The sequence below is a fragment of the Heloderma suspectum genome, chromosome 2, assembly GCF_057233095.1.
Source record: "Heloderma suspectum isolate Gila_16-S chromosome 2, 16-S_ref, whole genome shotgun sequence".
NCBI lineage: Eukaryota > Metazoa > Chordata > Lepidosauria > Squamata > Helodermatidae > Heloderma > Heloderma suspectum.
The window spans coordinates 198,015,885-198,036,513 of NC_139459.1; the positions used below are offsets into that span (position 1 = coordinate 198,015,885).

At 44.3% G+C, this 20,629-nt stretch overlaps 1 protein-coding gene across 14 annotated transcripts in view; it reads left to right on the forward strand.

Moving 5' to 3' along the window:
• Positions 1-20,629, forward strand: part of STXBP4 (syntaxin binding protein 4) — a 188,885-nt gene that overhangs the window by 136,574 nt on the left and 31,682 nt on the right. For 12 of the 14 annotated variants that reach the window (XR_014788150.1, XR_014788151.1, XM_084837212.1 and 9 more), the window contains one exon: positions 7,576-7,633. The exons of the other annotated variants lie outside the window; for them this stretch is intronic. Coding sequence is in view for 10 of the 12 variants with exons in the window: in XM_084837212.1 (XP_084693338.1) it covers positions 7,576-7,633 (58 nt within the window). In the remaining 2 variants the exon portion in view is untranslated. The remainder of the gene's footprint in view (positions 1-7,575; positions 7,634-20,629) is intronic. 14 annotated transcript variants of the gene reach the window in all.

The following is a 20,629-nucleotide window of genomic DNA, read 5'->3' on the forward strand; positions in this document are numbered from 1 at the left end:
CAGGAATGGGCATTGTTTAGCTATTGGGGGGGGGGGTATTGCATGTTTAGTTGAACAATGCCATCCCTCCCTTGCGGTCTGAGGTGGTACAGGGGTTCATCACACGGGAGCAGAAATCCACATCAGTACCGGGGCTTTCTCCACCCAATTTCATTGTAGGATTAGATCAGGTTCCTTTACACTGTAGTTTCTATCGTGTTATATTCTGTTCCTTACCTTTTCACAAGGTGGCTACTTTTCCACGAAAAGCCATTACACACACTGGGGGCATTGCAAAATTTTCTCCCTAGTTCCTGCCCCTTTCCCTCCCCTCGCAGATTACGGGTGGTTTGATTGTGATTGACACACAATGCGGGTGGACAGCAACCTCCACCGGACTGCCCAAACCCCGTCCCTGCAGGCACTGGCTTCCGGGCGCACTGCTGGCATGCCAGCCATTCTGTGTTGTGGAGTAAGCAGCCGAAGTCGGGAGCAGAAGTCGGTGCATTGCATTTAGTCATGGCATGGTGGCAAGTCAGCATGGCGGCAAGCTGGCTGGACAGTATATCGACACACCCACCACCCCAACGTCACTGCCGTCATCATCATGACTATGTCCCCAACAACCCCAAACAAAGTGGTTTCTTTGCGCTACAGGAGAAGTACACGGGCAGGCCATGGTATTCCTGTTGTGCAGGCTGAAAAAATACTGCATTTTTTCCATTTGGGGATAACATGGGATAGGCAGGGGGAAATGGTGGGGAAATCATTGGAAGATTACAACATTGTGTCCTGCAAACTTCTGTGAGTGGCCAATCATGAATGTGCAATAAATTGCAGGTGTAGAGATGCAAACAGTCTATCTAACAAGAGTTGTGCTATACAGATATTCTCAGTGGGCAGGAAAAATGAGAGATCTCATAAAGTCTAGTGCTGAATCACAATGCCTATAAAATATGCCGCACTTTTAAAATCCTTTAGGGTGCAATCAAATTAAACATATTTAAACAGAAGAAGTCTTACAACTCCTAGTATGCACCAGTCAATATTTTATTTGCTACTTTTCCACAGTCTCATCTGCAATAGCCAAAGCTCTCTGGGAAGTTTACAAAAATTAAAAACCCCAAATACAGCATGATAAAACATAATATAAAACTTTTAAACGTTTAAGGACTTTTCCAAATGAAAAGGCCCTTCCTTGTGGGGTTAACATTACTGTCTCTTGGTGCTTTATGTGCATGAACAGTGCCCACTCTTAGAAGCTAGCCAACACAACACTGATCTTATGAGGCCATTTCAGAGGTGGAAGAAAGTCCATGGGATATGTAGGCCAAATTCCTGCTATGAATTAAAGTTCAAGGAAGTGTGTGTGTGTGTGTGGGGGGGGTGATTTGGGGGGAGAGGTCACAGCTCAGTGGGAAGGGTTAACTGCTCCCCACATGCAGTGAGCCCCCTGAAAATCACGGCCTATGTGGCAAATGGGGGGGGGGGTAAGCTTCCATTGGAGCCAGTGGAAGCTCTCTTTATTTTAGAAAAAAGCTTGATTGACATGGAGGTGGGGAGGCACCAAGGATGAGATGGGTAGAAAGAGATTTCCCCAAAGAGAACCTGGGAAATGGTCCCTTTGGGGGGAGGGAAGTTTCCCCACCCCTGAATTAGACTATGCCTAACAGACAGTCAACCAGTCCATTGTTAACAATCTCCAACGGGAAGGACATTTTTAAACATCTGTGTGAACATATGAGCAGGGATTCAACATCCTAACCATCTTTTTTTTAATAAGTTATTTATATTCTATTTTTTGAAATTTGGTCAAGCCCTTTATTCCCCTCTCTCATTTTACTTTGGAGACAGGAAGTCTTCTCTTCTGTAATTCAGCCATGGCTCCCTTTGGGTTAGGAAGGGTATGCATCTAAATAAATATAAGTTACATAGGAATTGCCAGTTCTTATTTTAACTAAGCATTCCCAAAATAACTAATTGTGGCTTCAATCCCATACCCACTTACCTGGGAGTAAGCCCCACTGAATTCAGTTAGACTCATATTACATTATTATGTTGTATTTTTTTCGTGTTTTAATCTTTGTAAACTGCCCAGAGATCTTTGGCTCTTGGGCAGTATGGAAATGAGGAAAGAACTGAACTGAACTTGCTTCTGAGTAGACATGTATAGGATTGTGCTATCAAATTGTTTTTAAAAATGAACAAGCCCCCCTCTTCCATTAATGCAAGTACTAATAAGCCTGTGCAGTTCCATCATTTATGAAAGAATATATGACGTGTGTGTATATACATATACTGTATATATATATATATATATGTATATACACACGTGCATGCACACACGCGCACACACACGTGTGTGTGTGTGTGTGAGAGCAAATGTTGGAGAACATAAATATAGCCATAATGTTAAAACATAGTGAGAAAAGTGACAGTCTTCCACTAATCCCAGAAAAGGCACTTTCACGGTGCCAAACTCTGACCCATTTTGTGAGAGAGAGGAACACAACTGAGAAAGTCGATAGGCAGCCAAGGGCAATGGAAAGCCAGGCAAGCTTGGCAAGCCAGGAAGAAACAAATGGAGAGCTTTCCAGCAGTCAGCATCTATTCAGTGATCTTCAGCAGGCAGACATAGAGGCAAGTGGGTCAATGGAATGAAAATACAGGATTCCAAATCCTAGATCTTCCACTGGGTGTCGAGGAGGAAATGTATCCCAGAATAACACAGCTGGGAAAAAAATGGAACACCAGCACTGCTTCCTGGAGTGGAAAATGGGCATCTGATGAGTGCATACACTTCAGTGGAAGACCGTACCATTAGACAAAGAGGAGTGAGTGATGGCTTGTCAAATATCTATCTTCTCTCTATTCCCCTGGGCTTTCTGGATACTGCTGCAAGTAAGAAAGCAATGCAGCCAAAGAGCTGATGCCCTTCACACACTTGCATGGATGGAGAACAAGCCAAGAACCATCCGACCCCATTGTTTCACCAGCTGCCTTGGCTTTCTTGTGCTGCTGTCAGTACCCATCAAGCTGAGCTCTTAAGCATGAAGGGAACTGGACTTCCTTGTGTACAGGTCGCTTGCATTCCTCCCTTTCCAGCTGTGGGGGGGGCAGGCGGGGAAAAGAGAAAGCAAGTTGGGCTGGAATTTCCATATCATTGCAGAAAGGAGCTAGAGAGTCTGTGCACACCTTACATGCAATGCCTTCCTGTGTCTACAAAGCCATTATCGGCGCAACCTTCACTTCTAGGTGACCGCAAGGCTTCCCTTAAGTCTGTGGCTTTCAGATTTCCTACCTTCAAGAAGCACCTTCACGTCAGTATAACTGAGCATCTGTCTGAACCAGCTGTCTTGGGCCCCTTATGCGTGCAGAGGATTTGGGGGCACCCACTCAGTTCATGCAGGACACTGATGAGGCTGTTAGGTCTCCTCACTGCCTGGCATGAACTGAGGGTACATCCTAACATACCCATCTCGACCACCGCTGCATAATTGCAGGAGAAGACCAGCAGGAGGAGGTATGCCACCTTCCAGAAGCTAGTGTGCTCTGTTTGATCTTTAAGGAACCTCCATTAAGCTTCTGGAGTTTCTTGGAGAAGGAACGCTCTTTGAAAGTGACCGCTGTTTGTGTCTGGAGGCTACAGCAGCTTCCCCCTAGCGAAACATAGGGGCAGATAGAATCTATCCATGGGGCGGGGCGGGGGGACTTTAATAGTTTGAAAATGCAACAGTTCTGCAAGTAATTAAGCACCAGGATTTTGGCTACGGGTTTGTAGCCCAAATGTGCTTGCTTGCTTGCTTGCTTATTTTATTTACTGTATTTATATGGTTGCCCATTATCACACGTTCTCTGGATGTCTCACCAAACCAAGAATAAAGTACAATATTAAAATACGACACAATGATTAAAAGACCACAAAATCAGTAAAATGCTTAGAGTTCTGGAGGACCATTGGTAGGTGATGGGAGTTTAAGGAGGCTTGCCAGAAAAGTTTATATTTGGGGGAGTAAGGAGAGGGGGCAGTACATGCCTAGGGTTGATTGTACAGTACAGAATGCTGCAGAATTTGGGAATCCAACCTGATATGGGACAGCGCTGAAAAGGGAAGAAACATTTGAGCGGGAGTCAGCAGATAGGCTCACACCCCTATCTGCATCTCTCAAACCGTCATCACTTGATTTGCTTGACCCTTTATGGGTCTGAGCAAAATGTCTGAATCGCCCCCATTGAGAAGTATTGCATTTGAAGTGAAATGAACCGTGTTTGACATGGGATAGCTCTTTCAGGCATGCGAGTCATTGCTTTGTGGCACAGGCATCAAGTGATGGACGCACCCATATGAGCCGGACCAAGGAAGGGCAAATGGGAGCAGGAGCAGCACAACAGTAATGTAACCAGAGGAGAGCAATAAAGGCACCTTGCCCTGGGTGTAACCTTGAGAGGAGCATAAAATAAGTATCCAAATAAGTATGGGATGTATTGAGAGCTATTAAAATAAATGTCAGTGATGCTGTGTGCTTGTTTGTTTTTCAGTATAGGATTACTGGCTTTTCATCCTTTCTTTTTACTGAAAAGTAATTCTAGATCTCAGCTTGCTCAGAGGCTTAGTAGGGGCAGTCAACCAGGCAGACCAGGACCAGTTGTGCATCTTCTCGTTGGTTCCATGCCTACATGTAACACAGTAATGCACATTCACAATGCAATCTTATGCATACCTACTCAGAAATAAATCCATTTGTTTTCAGTGGCGTCCGCTCTCCAGTGAACTGTGCACAGAGCAGCCTCAACTGCTGAATACTACCGGCAGGGGAGGAGAACACTTCGAATTCCTATGGCAATTCACAACTGTTTGTAACTTGCCCTGGATTGTACCAGTCACTCCCACAGAGAGTGCAGTGCCAGGCCTTGTAGAGGTGGCACAGAACTGGGAAACTGCCCCTGGCACTGAAGCGACCGATTACAGCATGTTTTGTAGAGATGGGGCCTGATGGCTCTAAGTCTTGCCTTGCTTCTGCTCAGCTTTTATCATTCCCGCTGGGGGGTTGAGACCTCCGCTCTCTGGCTCTTGTTTAATCACATCTGTGGGCATGTTGCTTGCACAAAGAGAGTGAAAACACATCAGCTCCATCGCCGTTGCATTTCCTTGCATTTCGTCCTAACCAGCGATTTGCATCACTTTTCAGGGTAAGCTAACTTCCTTGAAACACTTGCATTGCTTGGCTATTTATAACCCCTGGCAATTGCCCAGTGAAATCAAGCTCCATTCTGCAGACGGCCATTCAATCAAGGCTGGAATGAATTATGGTGGAATTTCTTTTGAAATGAGCACTGGGGCACAGACCTACAAATTAAGCTGTGCACTTGTAACTTCTCATCTTTGTGTGCTTCAGAAATACTCTGCACGGTGCACTAAAAAGCCTGCAGAGGCTCTTCAGAGTCCATTTCAGAGAGGAGGCTAAAAGCAAAGCAAAGGGAAGGACATTGTTTTCTGTCAGCAGGCTTTGTACAAGCTGCCAACGTTCTAGTCTGTAAATGTCGCACGCTACCGAATAAATGGTGAGCTCATAAGAAGTCAAGGTCTGCATCTGCATGCATCAAATATAACATGTAAGCTTGTGAGAGCTGCATGATGAACCATTTCCTGACTTCATAAGGAAATTCACACTCAAGGCAGGAGGAAATTAGATGCTGTCTGCAGAGGAAACCTACTGAGTATGGACTTACCGTTCCAATTCTGTCCTTGGGAGCAGGGCCAGTGCCAGGGTTGGCATCACCAGGCAGGGGCCGAGATCCACACCTGAGCAGGGGCCCACTGCCAGCCCCCTGAGCTCCCTTGCCCTGCTCCTCTTCTTCCTTGACGTTACTGCCTGTTTGCCTGTCTTCTCTGCATGAGGAACGAGGGACAGGCACAAGAGCCCCTGCTTGCCTTGCTCTTTCCCTCTGCCTGGGGGCCAGAGGAAGCATGCAAGTAAATGGACAGTGGCCACAGTGAACAAATCTTGCCCAGAACTGCACCCTTTGGAAGTGCTGCATCTTTCAGAATCAGGCCCTAGAGCACATCCCAACTGTAAATGTAACTGTAAGGCAGAACCAGTTCCAACCATGTGTGCGTAAGTGCCATGTCTGCACACTCATATTTTACATCTGCCCACTTGAATTTTATAATTAAAATATTAAGTTAATTGTATAATGAAAAATGTTTAAATATAAATATTAAATATATATAAAATATTCAAATATAAATTAAATTAATGATTAAAATATTTTATAATATTTTTTCATTTTATATCTACACATTTATATTTTTATAGAAGAGCTAGGAATAAAAAACCTCCCCCCGCCCCAACAAAAAAGACAACTGAGGGAGGTGACAGTAGAGGTCTATCAAATTACGAGCAATATTGGGGGTGTGAATAGACATTTCTTCTCCCCTCTAATAACACTTGCGTTCCTGAAGTCTGAAAATGATTGACAGTAGATTCAGGACAGACAAAAGGACTTCTTCACACAACACAAAATTAGCTTATGGCATTTGCCACCCCAGGTCACTTGGTTAGCTTAAACAAAAAGGAAGAGAAGTCTGCATTTATAGCCAACAATATACTTCTTGAGGTTGTCAGATTTTTCACCATAGAAATACAAAATCCATACTGTTGCCATTATGTTTTGAACTTCAACTATAATTCTGATACATTGTCTTCATGTTATATGTCATTGCAAACTGCTACTTGGCATTTATATAGCCCTTTCAGTGTTCGGAGCATTTTATGTAGATTATATTGTTGCACTCTTTACAGCCTACTTTACAGCGACCTTGTAAAGTAGGTGAATATTCTTATTGCCATATTACAGGTAGGAAGGCTGAGAGACTTTGGCTTGCCTGATTGAGTTCACGGTAGAAATAAGATTCAAACCAGAGATTTCCTGATTTGTAGCACAAGTGCTTAGGCACTGTGTCACACCAGCTCTCTCCTAACCATTAATAATTTTTTTTAATAAAAATCCTCTTTGAAATTAGCGTCTATTGAAAAACACTTCCTGATTTCTCGTTCTTCTCCTATATTGCTTTCCCCAGGACCTTTACCCACTGCTGCCCACTATTTATCCTTTTCCCATAAACCTATTTCTGATACGTTTAGAAAGCAGTCCTTTAATTCTTCAAGGGATATCTACAATATTATCCAAATAAGTCATTGCTTTCAGCAGGTGTCTGATTTGCAAATTTCAGGGGGAAACCAGCAGTTTGCTATTCATTTTATATGACACTTCTGTATATGTCAACACCTGGCTGTTTAATAAACAGCGACTCTCTGTGTAATATTGACAGCTGCTTGTATCAAATCAGATACTTTATTGACAGAGCAATGGTTATGGCTGCTGAATGCCATGGACAACAGTTTTGTAAAGCATGAGAGTCAGGTTTATGATGACTATTGTTTGTTTATTTTTACATTTTTTTTAAACTGAAGTACACAACTTTTAATAGCTGTGATTTCTAAAATGTACATTCATTGTGTTTGGAGTACTGAGAGTGACTCATGTTTTTCTTGGGTTTTATCCTCTCCTCTCCCCCCTACGCAATCCACCTAGGCCTGCCTTATGGATGGGAAGAGGCCTATACAGCAGATGGGATCAAATACTTCATCAAGTGAGTACTGTTAGCAACTGTCTGAAGGAAGTTAGTAGCACATATGAAAGACAGCAGACAAAAATATTTATGTTGAGCAAAATAGAAAGGCTTGAAATCTTCTGAGCAATATAATAAAACGAAGCATAACATTCGTCATGCACACTGTAATGCATGGGGCCACTGTGTTATTTTCACCCAGCTAGCAAAAGTGCCCTCCAGCTCACCCACTCTCTGAAACATCACAGCTATACATAGCTGTAAGTCTAAGGTGCTGTAATAAAATTTATCTACTTTTTTTAAATTGTGATAGTTCTGTGGATGGAACTTCCATTATTGAACTGTAGGGAATGTAGCTCCAGTGTATTCCTTTGAAACTCTAAGCTAAAGCCAGTCAAATCATATCTTGCCTTAGTTCTTCAATAAAGGTGTCTATGTTATATGTCAGTTTAGATTAAAACAGTTATCTCTTGACTGTCATTCCTAGACTCCAAGCTTTGCATGTATATTGCTGGGGATTGGAGATAGCAGCCAGATTCCAACCCTTTAATAAAAAGGAGAAAAAGATCATGCATCAGCCACATTCCTGCAACACTTCTGCCCCCAGCAACAGCAAGGAACTCTTGCAAAAAACCCCACCCCAGCCTATGTTAGCAAGGACTGTGTGGTGTTGTCCCCCTACTCACCCCACCAGATAGCATCAGTTCTGCACTGTGATGCACTTGGAGGCAGAAAACCCACATGGTGCCCCCGCCTTCAAGTTGGTAAAAATATGCACTGAAATTGATATAAGCAAATCTATGTAGTAACATTTTTTTCTGTTTTGATTGTTGAAATTGTACAATAAAATATTAATTATTTTAAAAGTTGGTAAAAATAGCAATAAAAAAATAATTGACAGTTTGCTGCCCTTTCATAGGACCCCCCCCCCCGCCCCCCGCACACACAACTGCCATCTGTGGCAGGCCATCTCCCCTTGCCTAATGTTAGGTCTTGGTTTTAGGGAGGAAGCAGTGGCATTCTAATAGTGCAGAAGTTAACCATAGAACTCCTGGGTCAGATCTACACTCATGCTTTTTATCATTATTGAAGTGCAGTGTTAACTACTGGGGCACATGCTGCTGTCCGTATACCACTTTTCTAGTGGTATTTTCTGCTTTTTATTCCATATTATCTCAAACCTAATTTGCAGTGTATATAGCCTTTTTATTGCTTCAATTATGTGTAGTTGTGTGTCCTAGCTGCTCACTCTTGTTCCCTGTCCTGGGTGTATCCTAACATTTGGTGTATTTCCAATAGCCAATTGCTGTGAAATGGGCGTGTGTTGGGATTCACCTTTACTCATTAGGGCAGTTCTCTGTGTGGTCTCCATTTCACGCAGTGTTCAGATGTCATTTCCTACCCAATTGATGTTTTTTTTAAAAAAATCAGCTTTTACCTGCACACCTTCACAGTTGCGCAGAAACACACACACCTAACCACAGTATTAATTTGCACAGGTGCGCAGACACCAGGAAATGTAAAAAAAATGGTGGCGCAAAACAGGATTTTGTGAAGAACACATGATTAAGGGGACATAACCATCAGATGACCACCCTATTGCTGTGGTATGACGTACACTAACAGAATGAAGGATTTTAAGTACCACAATAGATGACATTGTGTGTGCAACAATGTAAAACTGCACAAGAGGGATATAGCGGCACCATGATGGGATCATATCAATATGATGCTAGGTGTAGATCCAGCCCTGGTTAGTCCTTTTCTTAAAAACAGTGGCAGCCCAAGACATTTTGCTGCCTGAAGTGAAGCGTATGTTTATAGATTAATGGATTCCGATTAATGGATTAATGGAGATTAATGGATTCCGATGGATTCCAGAGGGCTCTGGGGGATTTTCCTGCTGGTATGGCTGGTGCTCCTGTCGAAGCCCAGGTCGCTCTGTGGAATGCGGAGATGACTTGGGCGGTTGACACGATCACGCCCAAGCGCCCTCTCCCTCTGAGCAGAGCCCGGCCAGCTCCTTGGTAAACATCTGAGCTGAGGGCAATGAAGCAAGAGGGGAGACGGCTAGAACGCAGGTGGAGGAAAACTTGTGCTGAGTCTGACCGAACACAGGTAAGAGCCCACTATCGAGCCTACTCTGTGGCGGTGAGGGTGGCAAAGAGGCAGTTCTTTTCCACCAGCATTGCATCTTCTCAGTGTCATCCGGCGGAGCTTTTCCGAGTGGTTCGCGGCCTGTTACATTCTGGGCCAGGGAGAGAGACGGTGGAACCCTCGGTAGCATGCTGTGATGAGTTTGCATGGCACTTTGAGGATAAAGTCGCTCAGATTCGTCATGAATTGGACACCACCATTAATGCAGTTCCATTGGTAGAGGCGTTCAGAGCACCGTCTGGTCCAGTTTTATTGGATGAGTTTCAGTTACTCAGTTACTGAGGCCTGAGGATGCGGACAAGGTGCTTGGCCAAGTCCGATCGACCACTTGTGTGCTTGACCCTTGCCCTTCATGGCTTATTAAATCAAACAAGGAGGGGTTGTCCGGCTGGGTCCAGGAGGTTGTAAATTCCTCCTTGAGAGAGGGAGTGGTGCCTGCTGCTTTAAAAGAGGCAGTAATTAGACCACTCCTGAAAAAGCCTAACCTGGACCCAGAGGATGTTAACAATTATAGGCCAGTGGCCAACATCCCCTTCCTGGGCAAGGTGCTTGAGCGGGTGGTTGTAGGACAGCTCCAGGCACTCTTGAATGAAACGGATTATCTAGATCCATTTCAATTGGGCTTCAGGCCTGGTTTTGGAACAGAAACTGCCTTGGTCGCCCTGTGGGATGACCTCTGCCCGGAGAGGGACAGGGGGAGTGTGACCCTGTTGATTCTCCTGGACCTCTCAGCGGCTTTCGATACCATCGACCATGGTATCCTTCTGGATAGGTTGTCTGGGTTGGGAGTTGGAAGCGCTGCACTGCAGTGGTTCCACTCCTACTTGGATGGCCAATTCCAGAAGGTGGTGCTGAGGGATTATTGCTCTTGAGCCGTGGCAATTGTGCCATGGGGTTCCACAGGGCTCTATTTTATCCCCCATGCTGTTTAACATCTACATGAAACCGCTGGGGGAGGTTATCCGGAGGTGTGGGCTGAGGTGCCATCAATATGCGGATGACACCCAGCTCTACCTCTCTTTCTCATCAAAACCAGGTGAGGCAGTGGCTGTTCTGAACCAGTGCCTGGGCACGGTAATGGACTGGATGAGGGCTAATAAACTGAAACTCAATCCAGACAAGACGGAGGTACTGTTAGTGGGTGGTTTGTCTGCCCGGCTAGGTGATATTCAACCTGTTCTGGAGGGGGTTGCACTCCCCCTAAAGGATCAGGTTCGTAGTTTGGGGGTGCTCTTGGATCCAGAACTGTAACTTGAGGCACAGGTGAACTCAGTGGCACGGAGCACTTTTTATCAGCTTAGGCTGGTATACCAACTACGCCCTTATCTGGACAGAGATAGCCTAGCTACAGTGATCCATGCTCTGATAACTTCTCGTCTGGATTACTGCAATGCGTTATACGTGGGGCTGCCTTTGAAAATGGTCCGGAAACTTCAGCTGGTCCAAAATAGGGCAGCAAGATTGTTAACAGGGACTGGCCTGCGAGCTCATATTACGCCAGTACTTTTCCAGCTGCACTGGCTGCCAATCCATTTCCGGGCCCGATTCAAAGTGCTGGTGTTAACATTCAAAGCCCTTAACGGCTTGGGGCCAGGTTACCTGAAGGATCGCCTCCTCCCATATGTGCCTGCCTGGACCTTAAGACCATCATCAGCGGCCCTTCTCTGTGAGCCCCTGCCAAAGGAAGTGAGGCGGGTGGCTACTAGGAGGAGGGCTTTTTCTGTTGTGGCACCCCGGCTCTGGAATGAGCTCCCTAGTGAGGTTCGCCTGGCGCCTACATTGTACTCCTTTCGGCGCCAGGTGAAGACCTTTTTATTTTCCCAGGCATTTTAGTTTTCTAAATTTTTATCTTTGCTGTTTTAAATCTGTATTTTAAACTCCTGTACTGCTGCTAGGTTTTATTGTGGTTGTATTGTTATATTGTGGTTTTAATGCTCTATATATTTTAAATTGTTTTATTGTGTGTTGTTTGGTTTTAGTTTTTGTGAACCGCCCAGAGAGCTTCGGCTATTGGGCGGTATAGAAATGAAATAAATAAATAAATAAATAAAATATATATGTGTGAGAGCATTCACATGCACACACACACGTACTAGGCCAACACTTTAAGATGTCTTGCTGCCTTTGAAGAGCACTATAAAAGATACTCCTGTTACTGAATTGAAAAATATTTGAAAACTACCGGTGCTACTAATCATCATCATCTTGCCGCACCGCTCAGACAACAATTCCTACCTTCATCTAGTGCAGGTATGGAGAATGTTTGGCCCTCCAGATATGGTTGTACTACAGCTTCCATCAGCCCTAGCCAACATAGCCCATGGTGAGGGATGATGGGACTTGCAGTCCAACAACATCTGGAGGCCCACACATTCCCTACCTCTGACCTAGCGTACACAGAAGCACAGTACCACAGCAGGTCACGTCCCTTGCTGCATGGCCAGGCCAGCCCTGATTAAAAGGTACATTACAAATAAAATTTTGGATCTCACAACCACAAACGTTTTTAGTTGTACTAAAACCTCTTCTCTGGGCACAGCCCTGAAGCTAGCTGAAAAATCATAAAATCATAGAATCATAGAATAGTAGGGTTGGAAGGGGCCTACAAGGCCATCGAGTCCAACCCCCTGCTCAGTGCAGGAGTCCAAGTCAGAGCATCCCTGACAGATGGCTGCCCAGCCTCGTCTTGAAGGCCTCCAGTGTGGGAGAGCCCACTGCCTCCCCAGGTAATTGGTTCCATTGTCATATTGCTCTTACAGTCAGGAAGTTTTTCCTGATGTTCAGCCGGAATCTGGCTTCCTGTATCTTGAGCCCATTATTCCGTGTCCTGCACTCTGGGATGATCAAGAAGAGATCCTGGCCTTCTTCTCTGTGACAACCTTTCAAGTACTTGAAGAGTGCTATCATATCTCCCCTCAGTCTTCTCGTCTCAAGGCTAAACATGCCCAGTTCTTTCAGTCTCTCTTCATAGGGCTTTGTTTCCAGTCCCCTGATCATCTTTGTTGCCCTCCTCTGAACCCTCTCCAGTTTGTCTGCATCCTTCTTCAAGTGTGGTGCCCAGAACTGGACACAGTACTCCAGATGAGGCCTTACCAGTGCTGAGTAGAGGGGAACTAGTACTTCCCGGGATTTGGAAGCTATGCTTCTATTAATGCAGCCCAAAATAGTATTTGCCTTTTTTGCAGCCCACATCACATTGTTGGCTCATATTCAGCTTGTTGTTGTTGTTGTTCAGTCGTTCAGTCGTGTCCGACTCTTCGTGACCCCATGGACCATAGCACGCCAGGCCTTCCTGTCCGGCGCTCTCTCCCGGAGCGTGCTCAAGTTCATATTCATTGCATCGGTGATGCTATCTAGCCATCTCATCCTCTGCCGTCCCCTTCTCCTTTGGCCTTCAGTCTTTCCCAGCATCAGGGTCTTTTCCAGGGAGTTTTCTCTTCGCATTAGGTGGCCAAAATATTGGAGCTTCAGCTTCAGTAACTGTCCTTCCAATGAGCACTCAGGGTTGATTTCCTTTAGGATGGACTGATTTGACCTCCTTGCAGTCCAGGGGACTCGTAAGAGTCTTCTCCAGCACCACAGTTCGAAAGCATCAATTCTTCGGCGCTCAGCCTTCCTTATAGTCCAGCTCTCACAGCCATACATTACTACTGGGAAAACCATAGCTTTGATTAGACGGACCTTTGTCGGCAAGGTGATGTCTCTGCTTCTTACTATGCTGTCTAGGTTGGCCATAGCTTTCCTCCCCAGGAGCAAGCGTCTTTTAATTTCATGGCTACAGTCACCGTCTGCGGTGATCTTGGAGCCCAAGAAAGTAAAATCTGTCACTGCTTCCATTTCTTCCCCTTCTATATGCCAGGAAGTGATGGGGCCAGATGCCATGATCTTCGTTTTTTTAATGTTGAGTTTCAAACCAGCTTTTGCACTCTCCTCTTTCACCCTCAACAAGAGGCTCTTGAGATCCTCTTCGCTTTCTGCCATTAGGGTGGTATCGTCTGCATATCGGAGGTTGTTGATAATTCTCCCAGCAATCTTAATTCCGACCTCTGATTCATCCAACCCGGCATTTCTCATGATGTACTCTGCATATAAGTTAAATAAGCAGGGTGACAATATGCAGCCTTGTCGTACTCCTTTCCCAATTTTGAACCAATCGGTTGTTCCATGTCTGGTTCTTACTGTTGCTTCTTGACCCTCGTACAGGTTTCTCAGGAGACAGGTAAGGTGGTCTGGTACTCCCATCACTTTCAGAATTTGCCACAGTTTGTTGTGATCCACACAATCAAAGGCTTTAGCGTAGTCAATGAAGCAGAAATAGACGTTTTTCTGGAATTCTCTGGCTTTCTCCATGATGCAGCGAGTGTTGGCGATTTGATCTCTAGTTCCTCTGCCTCTTCGAAACCCAGCTTGTACTTCCGGTAGTTCTCGGTTCGCATACTGCTGAAGCCTAGCTTGTAGGATTTTGAGCATCACCTTGCTGGCATGTGAAATGAGCGCAATTGTGCGGTAATTCAGCTTGTGATCGACAACAATTCCAAGATCCTTCTCGCTTGTAGTGTGCTTGAGCCACGTATTCCCCATCTTGTAACTGTGCATTTGGTTTCTTTTTCCTAGGTGCAGAACTTGGCATTTATCCCTATTAAATGTCATTCTGTTGTTTTCTGCCCAGCGCTCCAGTCTATCCAGATCACTTTGAATTTTGTTTCTGTCTTCCAAAGTATTAGCTATCCCGCCCAATTTTGTGTCATCTGCAAATCTGATCAGCATTCCCTGCACCTCCTCCTCCAAGTCATTAATAAAAATGTTGAAGAGCACTGGGCCCAGGACTGAGCCCTGCGGTACCCCACTCATTGCCTCTCCCCAGTTTGAGATGGTCCCATTGATAAGCACTCTTTGAGTCCGATTCTGTAGCCAACTGTGGATCCACCGGATCGTTGTTTCATCTAGCCCACTTTGAGCTAGTTTGCTCATCAGGATATCATGGGGCACTTTGTCGAAAGCTTTGCTGAAGTCGAGGTATATGATGTCTACAGCATTCCCACGGTCTACAAGGGAGGTTACTTGATCAAAAAATGAGATCAGATTTGTCTGGCAGGACTTGTTTTTGACAAATCCATGTTGGCTTCGAGTAATCACGGCATTGTTGTCAAGGTGCTTCCAGATGGATTGCTTTATGATCTGCTCCAGAATTTTCCCAGGGATTGATGTCAGACTGACTGGTCTGTACTTCCCAGGTTCCTCCTTTTTACCCTTTTTGAAGATCTTTTTGAAGAAATATCAGTCCGCTTCAGGGCATTTCTGTTTGCTTGTTCCTATAAAATCACTGGTGCCATTTCCTGCTGCTGTCCTGCACATCTTGTGCTTACCATGTATCATTACCATTTTCTACCGTGTTGGTAGAAAAGATACTTCCTGAGGGTTCAGTGTGGGGAAGGAGCTGAGCTCTGTATCTGATTGCTTTTGTGTGAATGTGTATGTGTCTGTTCTTTATGTTAATCGATAACCAGTCATCCCTTCAAAATGTGCAGTGTGCTCCATGTTATAATAGCAGACTTGTATCATCAAAGCAAAAAAAGATTAAGGAGAAAATATGCATGTATGAAATGTCATCTGCATTTGACAAAAGCAAGACAATCTGTGCAAACAAATGACTTTTAAAGATCTCTCCTGAGACTGAAGGCAGAGGTGACATTAAGAAGGTGTTGCAGAAACACACCATCTGAAATACAATGTCAGGTTTCATAAAAACATGAAACAGGATAATCTTCTGGAGTTTAAAAAAAAGATACAAAGAATTAAGATCAGTCCTATTTCCCCATTTGTTCTTTAGGCCTCCAGTAATTAAAGGATTTTCTTAGTCATTTGTCTTTTGGACAGATCGGTCCTCAAAGAATTTCACAGATGCAAGCCCTCTTGAAAGAAACATAATGGACTTGAAAGAGATTTGGCAGCTGCTGGAGGATCTTTAAAATGAAGTTCAAGCACACTCTTTAAAAAGACTTTATGTATCTCCTGTGCGGATAGAACCTTGAAAATAGTGGCAAAAACGATGCTATCCAGAGCTCTGCAGTGCAGTGCTGAGTGCTTACACAGGACTCTTGTCTCAAAGTGTCAGAGATTGGTTTATGCAGCCAACTCTATTGAAGAAAATATGTCTGCTCCTGCTCATTATCAGCTTGTGTGTGCATCAGACCATCATGTGCATGGAGGAGCCAGATAATCTGTGGGATGTGGCATTGTCTGCTCCTTCTTATCCTGCCATTTCTCATGGACCTTTTGTTTTCCTTACATCTGCATGTGTTTGATTGCACCATGGTAACTGGGCATGTAGAGGAGAAGGATGTTCCTCCTTCACTAATATTGTCCGTTGCTGACTAAAAGAGGATTTAAATTTCCTAGGCCAGTCTTCCCCAACCTGTTGCCCTCTAGATGTTTTGAACTACAACTCTCCTCATCTCTGACCACTGGTCACACTGATTGGAGCTGATGGGAGGTATAGTCTAAAACATCTGGAGGGCACCAAGTTGGGGACACAATAAAAATCAATATATAATCTGAAACCCAAACTAGGATGGCTGTGAGATGTTGTCTGAACTTAGGCAGAAAGGGATTTGGCAGTGGTGCAGCTAGGTCATTTGAGATTCTGGACTTAATGGCGTTATGAAAGGTCCCCTTCTTTAGATGGCAGTGGCTCCAAATCAACACAGCCAGCCCTGTTGCATTTAGGGGCCCTCCTGTTCATTCTGCTAAGTGGGGCCCTAGGCTATTGACCCAAAGCCCTGCCCTGATGGCACCACTGGGCATCACTTGTGTTTCTGCCTCCAGTGAATTGGAATGAAGAGCTGCCATCTTGCAAACCACTGCCCCAGGCACAGGGCCAGCCCAGGACATTTTGCCACCAGGAGCATAGCCTAAACAGTACACCCCTCCCTCTGTTAGGGCCAATGGTGTTGCTGCACCATACAGACATCAATTCCTGCCTTCACCTATCCACCCCATGCTGCCTTCTGAAGCTCATGTCAGGAAAGGCCCGGCCACAGCATCTACTGAAAAGGAAACCCACAAATAAGAACCAATGTTCCAGTCTCCACCAAAGAGAATAAACTGTTTTCCACCTCAAACATGAATAAGACTATATTTTTTAAGCATTTGAAGTCATATTCCCACCATCAAAAGCAGAATTTCAAAAAGAAAAGAGAAAAGAAAAGGGTATTTTCCCCCCCTTAACTTATCCCATGTTGCTGACTGCAAGATACCTTAGATCAGACACCTTCTTCTGTCCGTAGTTGCCCTAACAGACTTGCCTAAACTGTAGGATGTGCTGGTTATTCAGTCTGTACATAGGTTGTCACAAGAGGTTGAACCAAGAGATAGTGTGGTGAAATTAAGTCAGTGGACTGGTGCATTGTGTACCAGTGTTTGCAAATAACAGTAATTAAAAACATAAACAACATAATTTTGCAACCAGATGCTTGTCGTCTAGTTAGGAAGGAGTTACCAGTGATCAGAATCCAAGGTAGATGAGGCATGATTTCAACCCAGTATCAAGTTTATTCTCTCTGGACAAGATAGGGTGGCCTGATCATTGGAATGGAAGTGTTTCCAGTCCTTGTAGTACTGATAAAAGCTCTAATTTTCCAGAAGTTAGGGAGGTGCCTACCCAGATCCATAAACTGAGGTGGTTTCGGTCAGCCTTCTCCAACCCTCCAGATGTGCCAAACTACAAATCTCATCATTCCCAGCCAGCCATTGGGCTGGGGATTATGGGCACTGCAGTCCAGCACCCCTGGAGGGCTCAGTGTCAGAGACGCCTGGCTAAGATGGTTTCCTCCTGCGAGGGGTCGGACAGGGAGAGAGTGCTTCTGATTAATCAGGGCCAGTTGGAGAGGTGCTGCCTTTAGGTGCCAGGCAGGAGATGCCTTCTAAGATGGACTCTGGGGTTCAAATGCTACCTTGGAGAGTTCTGCTTATTGGCTAGACTTGCAGTCCCCACCACCACCATACAGGCCAACATGCATGCGAAGGCACTGAGATCCTTAGGACTGTGTTCATGAGTATTTCTGGCCCCTAAAAATCTCTACTTGGGGACTGCTTTTCTGCATAGAAGCTTAACAGTGGGACTTTCTCCCTGTGTGTATACTAGGATTGCACCCCTAACTTTTGAGCACACCAGCATGCTTCCACAACAGCAGTTTGGAGTAGTCACACTGCAGAGGAAGATCCATGCCTTAGGAGCTGTGTTGGCTTTACAGAGCAAGAATCAGAGAAAGCCAGGCAATTACTCAGTTGGGCCACTCACAGTTCTGTAAGTGAGCTTTTCATATCCTTCTGGATCCAGGAGTTTTCAGCCATTTTGTTTTGGCAACTCAGACTTTGGCACATCCCTCATAGCATATGGCACTACTCACATATGTGATTCACCTGCACATATCTGCTCTGCAAAATACCTTTCTGCAGTGCATCAACTTCCTGTGGGTTTTGCACACCAATCTGAATGGCAGAGGCTGACCTATAAGGATCACTGTGACATTCCTGCCTGAGGTTCCACCTTATCTCCAGCCTCCTCCTCAGAAACTGAGAACCAAACCCCTCAGGAATGCCTGTTTTCACTTTGGGACAGCTGTACCCACTGTCCCTCAAGCTTCAGCCCTTTTACCCTCTCTGGGTTCCAGAGAAACTCAATATGCTCAATTGGTTCTCTCAACCCACTACAGGAGAAGTAACAAGAATATAGATATAATAAAGGCAGTGTAAAATCAAACAACAGGTGGGAATTAGGATTTTTAAAAATAAAGAAAAAATATTTAACACAAGAGTTGTATGTTATTATTAGTCATTAATACTTGCTCCGAACTTCCCTACCTACTCTTCCCCTTCTAAAATCCTATTCACAAACCCCACTAACTAGATGTTGCTTCCACAATCCCTAAGGCCCTATCTACTCCACCCTTTCTAAAATCTTCACACACATACAAGCCCCCCCCCCCCCGCCTTTCACTCACTCTCTGGCACATTATTGACCCTGTCTTACCTGGGTTAAATTTAACAATATAAAAACATACATTACAAAACAGGCAGACGTTACAATCCCCAATCATACACCACTCTCAATTGTGGAGACTGACTTTAAGTACAATTATTATTATTATTATTATTATTATTATTATTATTATTATTATTATTATTAGCAGCAACAGCAGCAGCAGCAGCCACTGTGAGGGTCCTGCCAGGAATTGATCTAAGTGGGCTTGTGCTCTCTTTGAAATATATAATGTGTTCAGTGGATCACAGAATTCTTCAGGGCTCATTACTGGTGTGTGTTTGCATGTTGTGTGTGTGGGGTGGTGGGGGCAATGTTATGGTTCACACTGATGTTAACCCAGAAGAGGGGCGAGAAGGTGTTTTCAGACTCTTGACAACCCAGCCTTTATGGGGGGACCAGGGATGAAATGTAATTTCGGGGGAGGGGGGAACTAAAGCAGAACTACGATCACACGCATCCAATGCCATTACTTCTATAAGCAGGGTCCATATGAAATCAGCTTCTTATCTTGCCTTTAGTCTAAACACGTGGGACCTGCAACAAAGTGTTGCACCGTGAAGTGCTCTTATTCAAGGTGCCAGCCAGCCAGCCATGCCCTTTTCCAGGATACTCCGGTCCCCCTACCTGCTGGTTTTCCATTCTCCCAGCACTGACTCACCAAGCATGCTCAGTCCTCATCAGGCTGTTTTGGGTTGTGTCCACCCACCACACTCCTTTTAGGTTTTTTCCTAAATATTTATATACTTCTGTAAACCATGCCTTCTGATCTCTCTCTCTCTCTCTCTCTCTCTCTCTCCACTGTGTAAATGGTGCCATTTTAGCTACATAAAGATCTACACTTGGAGAATGAATTTGCTGCTGCTGCTATTATCATCATCATCTTTTTACTTCACTGTTACCAGTAAACTCTAACAGTTATTTTGCTACCCCAGCAGAATGCTAATTGTGCCAAGTATGCTTAAACAGAGTCTTTTGAGAGATGCACTTTGAAGCTAAACCACTGCAATGTGGCATTAAGGAACGTGGTAACAAATACAATTTTTTCACTGTGGCAATTCGCAAAAGCATCTTTTTAAGTTTCCATAACTGTGCTAATCCCCAATCAAATAAGTGCAATGGAACCTGGTTTTTACAATGACTGTCTACACTAGCTACTTCTTAGACAACATCCAAGATCTCATAAAAATATATATCATAGGCCTCAGGTGATCGACATATGTGATTCCATATGAATTAGGTATCTTCTGTGAACATAGTAGATTCTAAACTAGAGTTACAAGTGTTGCAGTTATATTGTAGAATACAAGTTAAACAATAAGGTTGTTGCCTTTATTCTGTAGTAATGATTTTAGAAATGGTTCTAAACACTTGTCAGAGCCTGAAACATCTTGATATATGGCATTATAAATCATAGGAGTTGAAATACAATAATTTTGTGTTGCTTCTTAGGGCTGATTCACACGTTGCATTATGTTATTCAATATCTCATCACTCAATGAGTCTCATCCTGAACATGTGAACTGCCTCTGTTTAAAATATATTTTGTGTTTGAGGTGGCAGCCAATTATCTCAAAACTCTATTTGTGATGTTCGATCTGTGAAGGTTACTTCATGCACCATTTGAGGTCTCTGTCAATGAATGATGGACTAGCTCTTGCTTGTGTCCAATCTTTCAGCATATTTTTGCCATCAGATTTTCAAATTTCCTTCTGCAATCATGAGAGCTAGAAACATACATTTTCAGTGGAAGGTGGAATTCTCAAGGTTGCTATGTGGTCTTCAGAGCTGCAGAGTGCTGCTTCACAGTTTGTTATAAA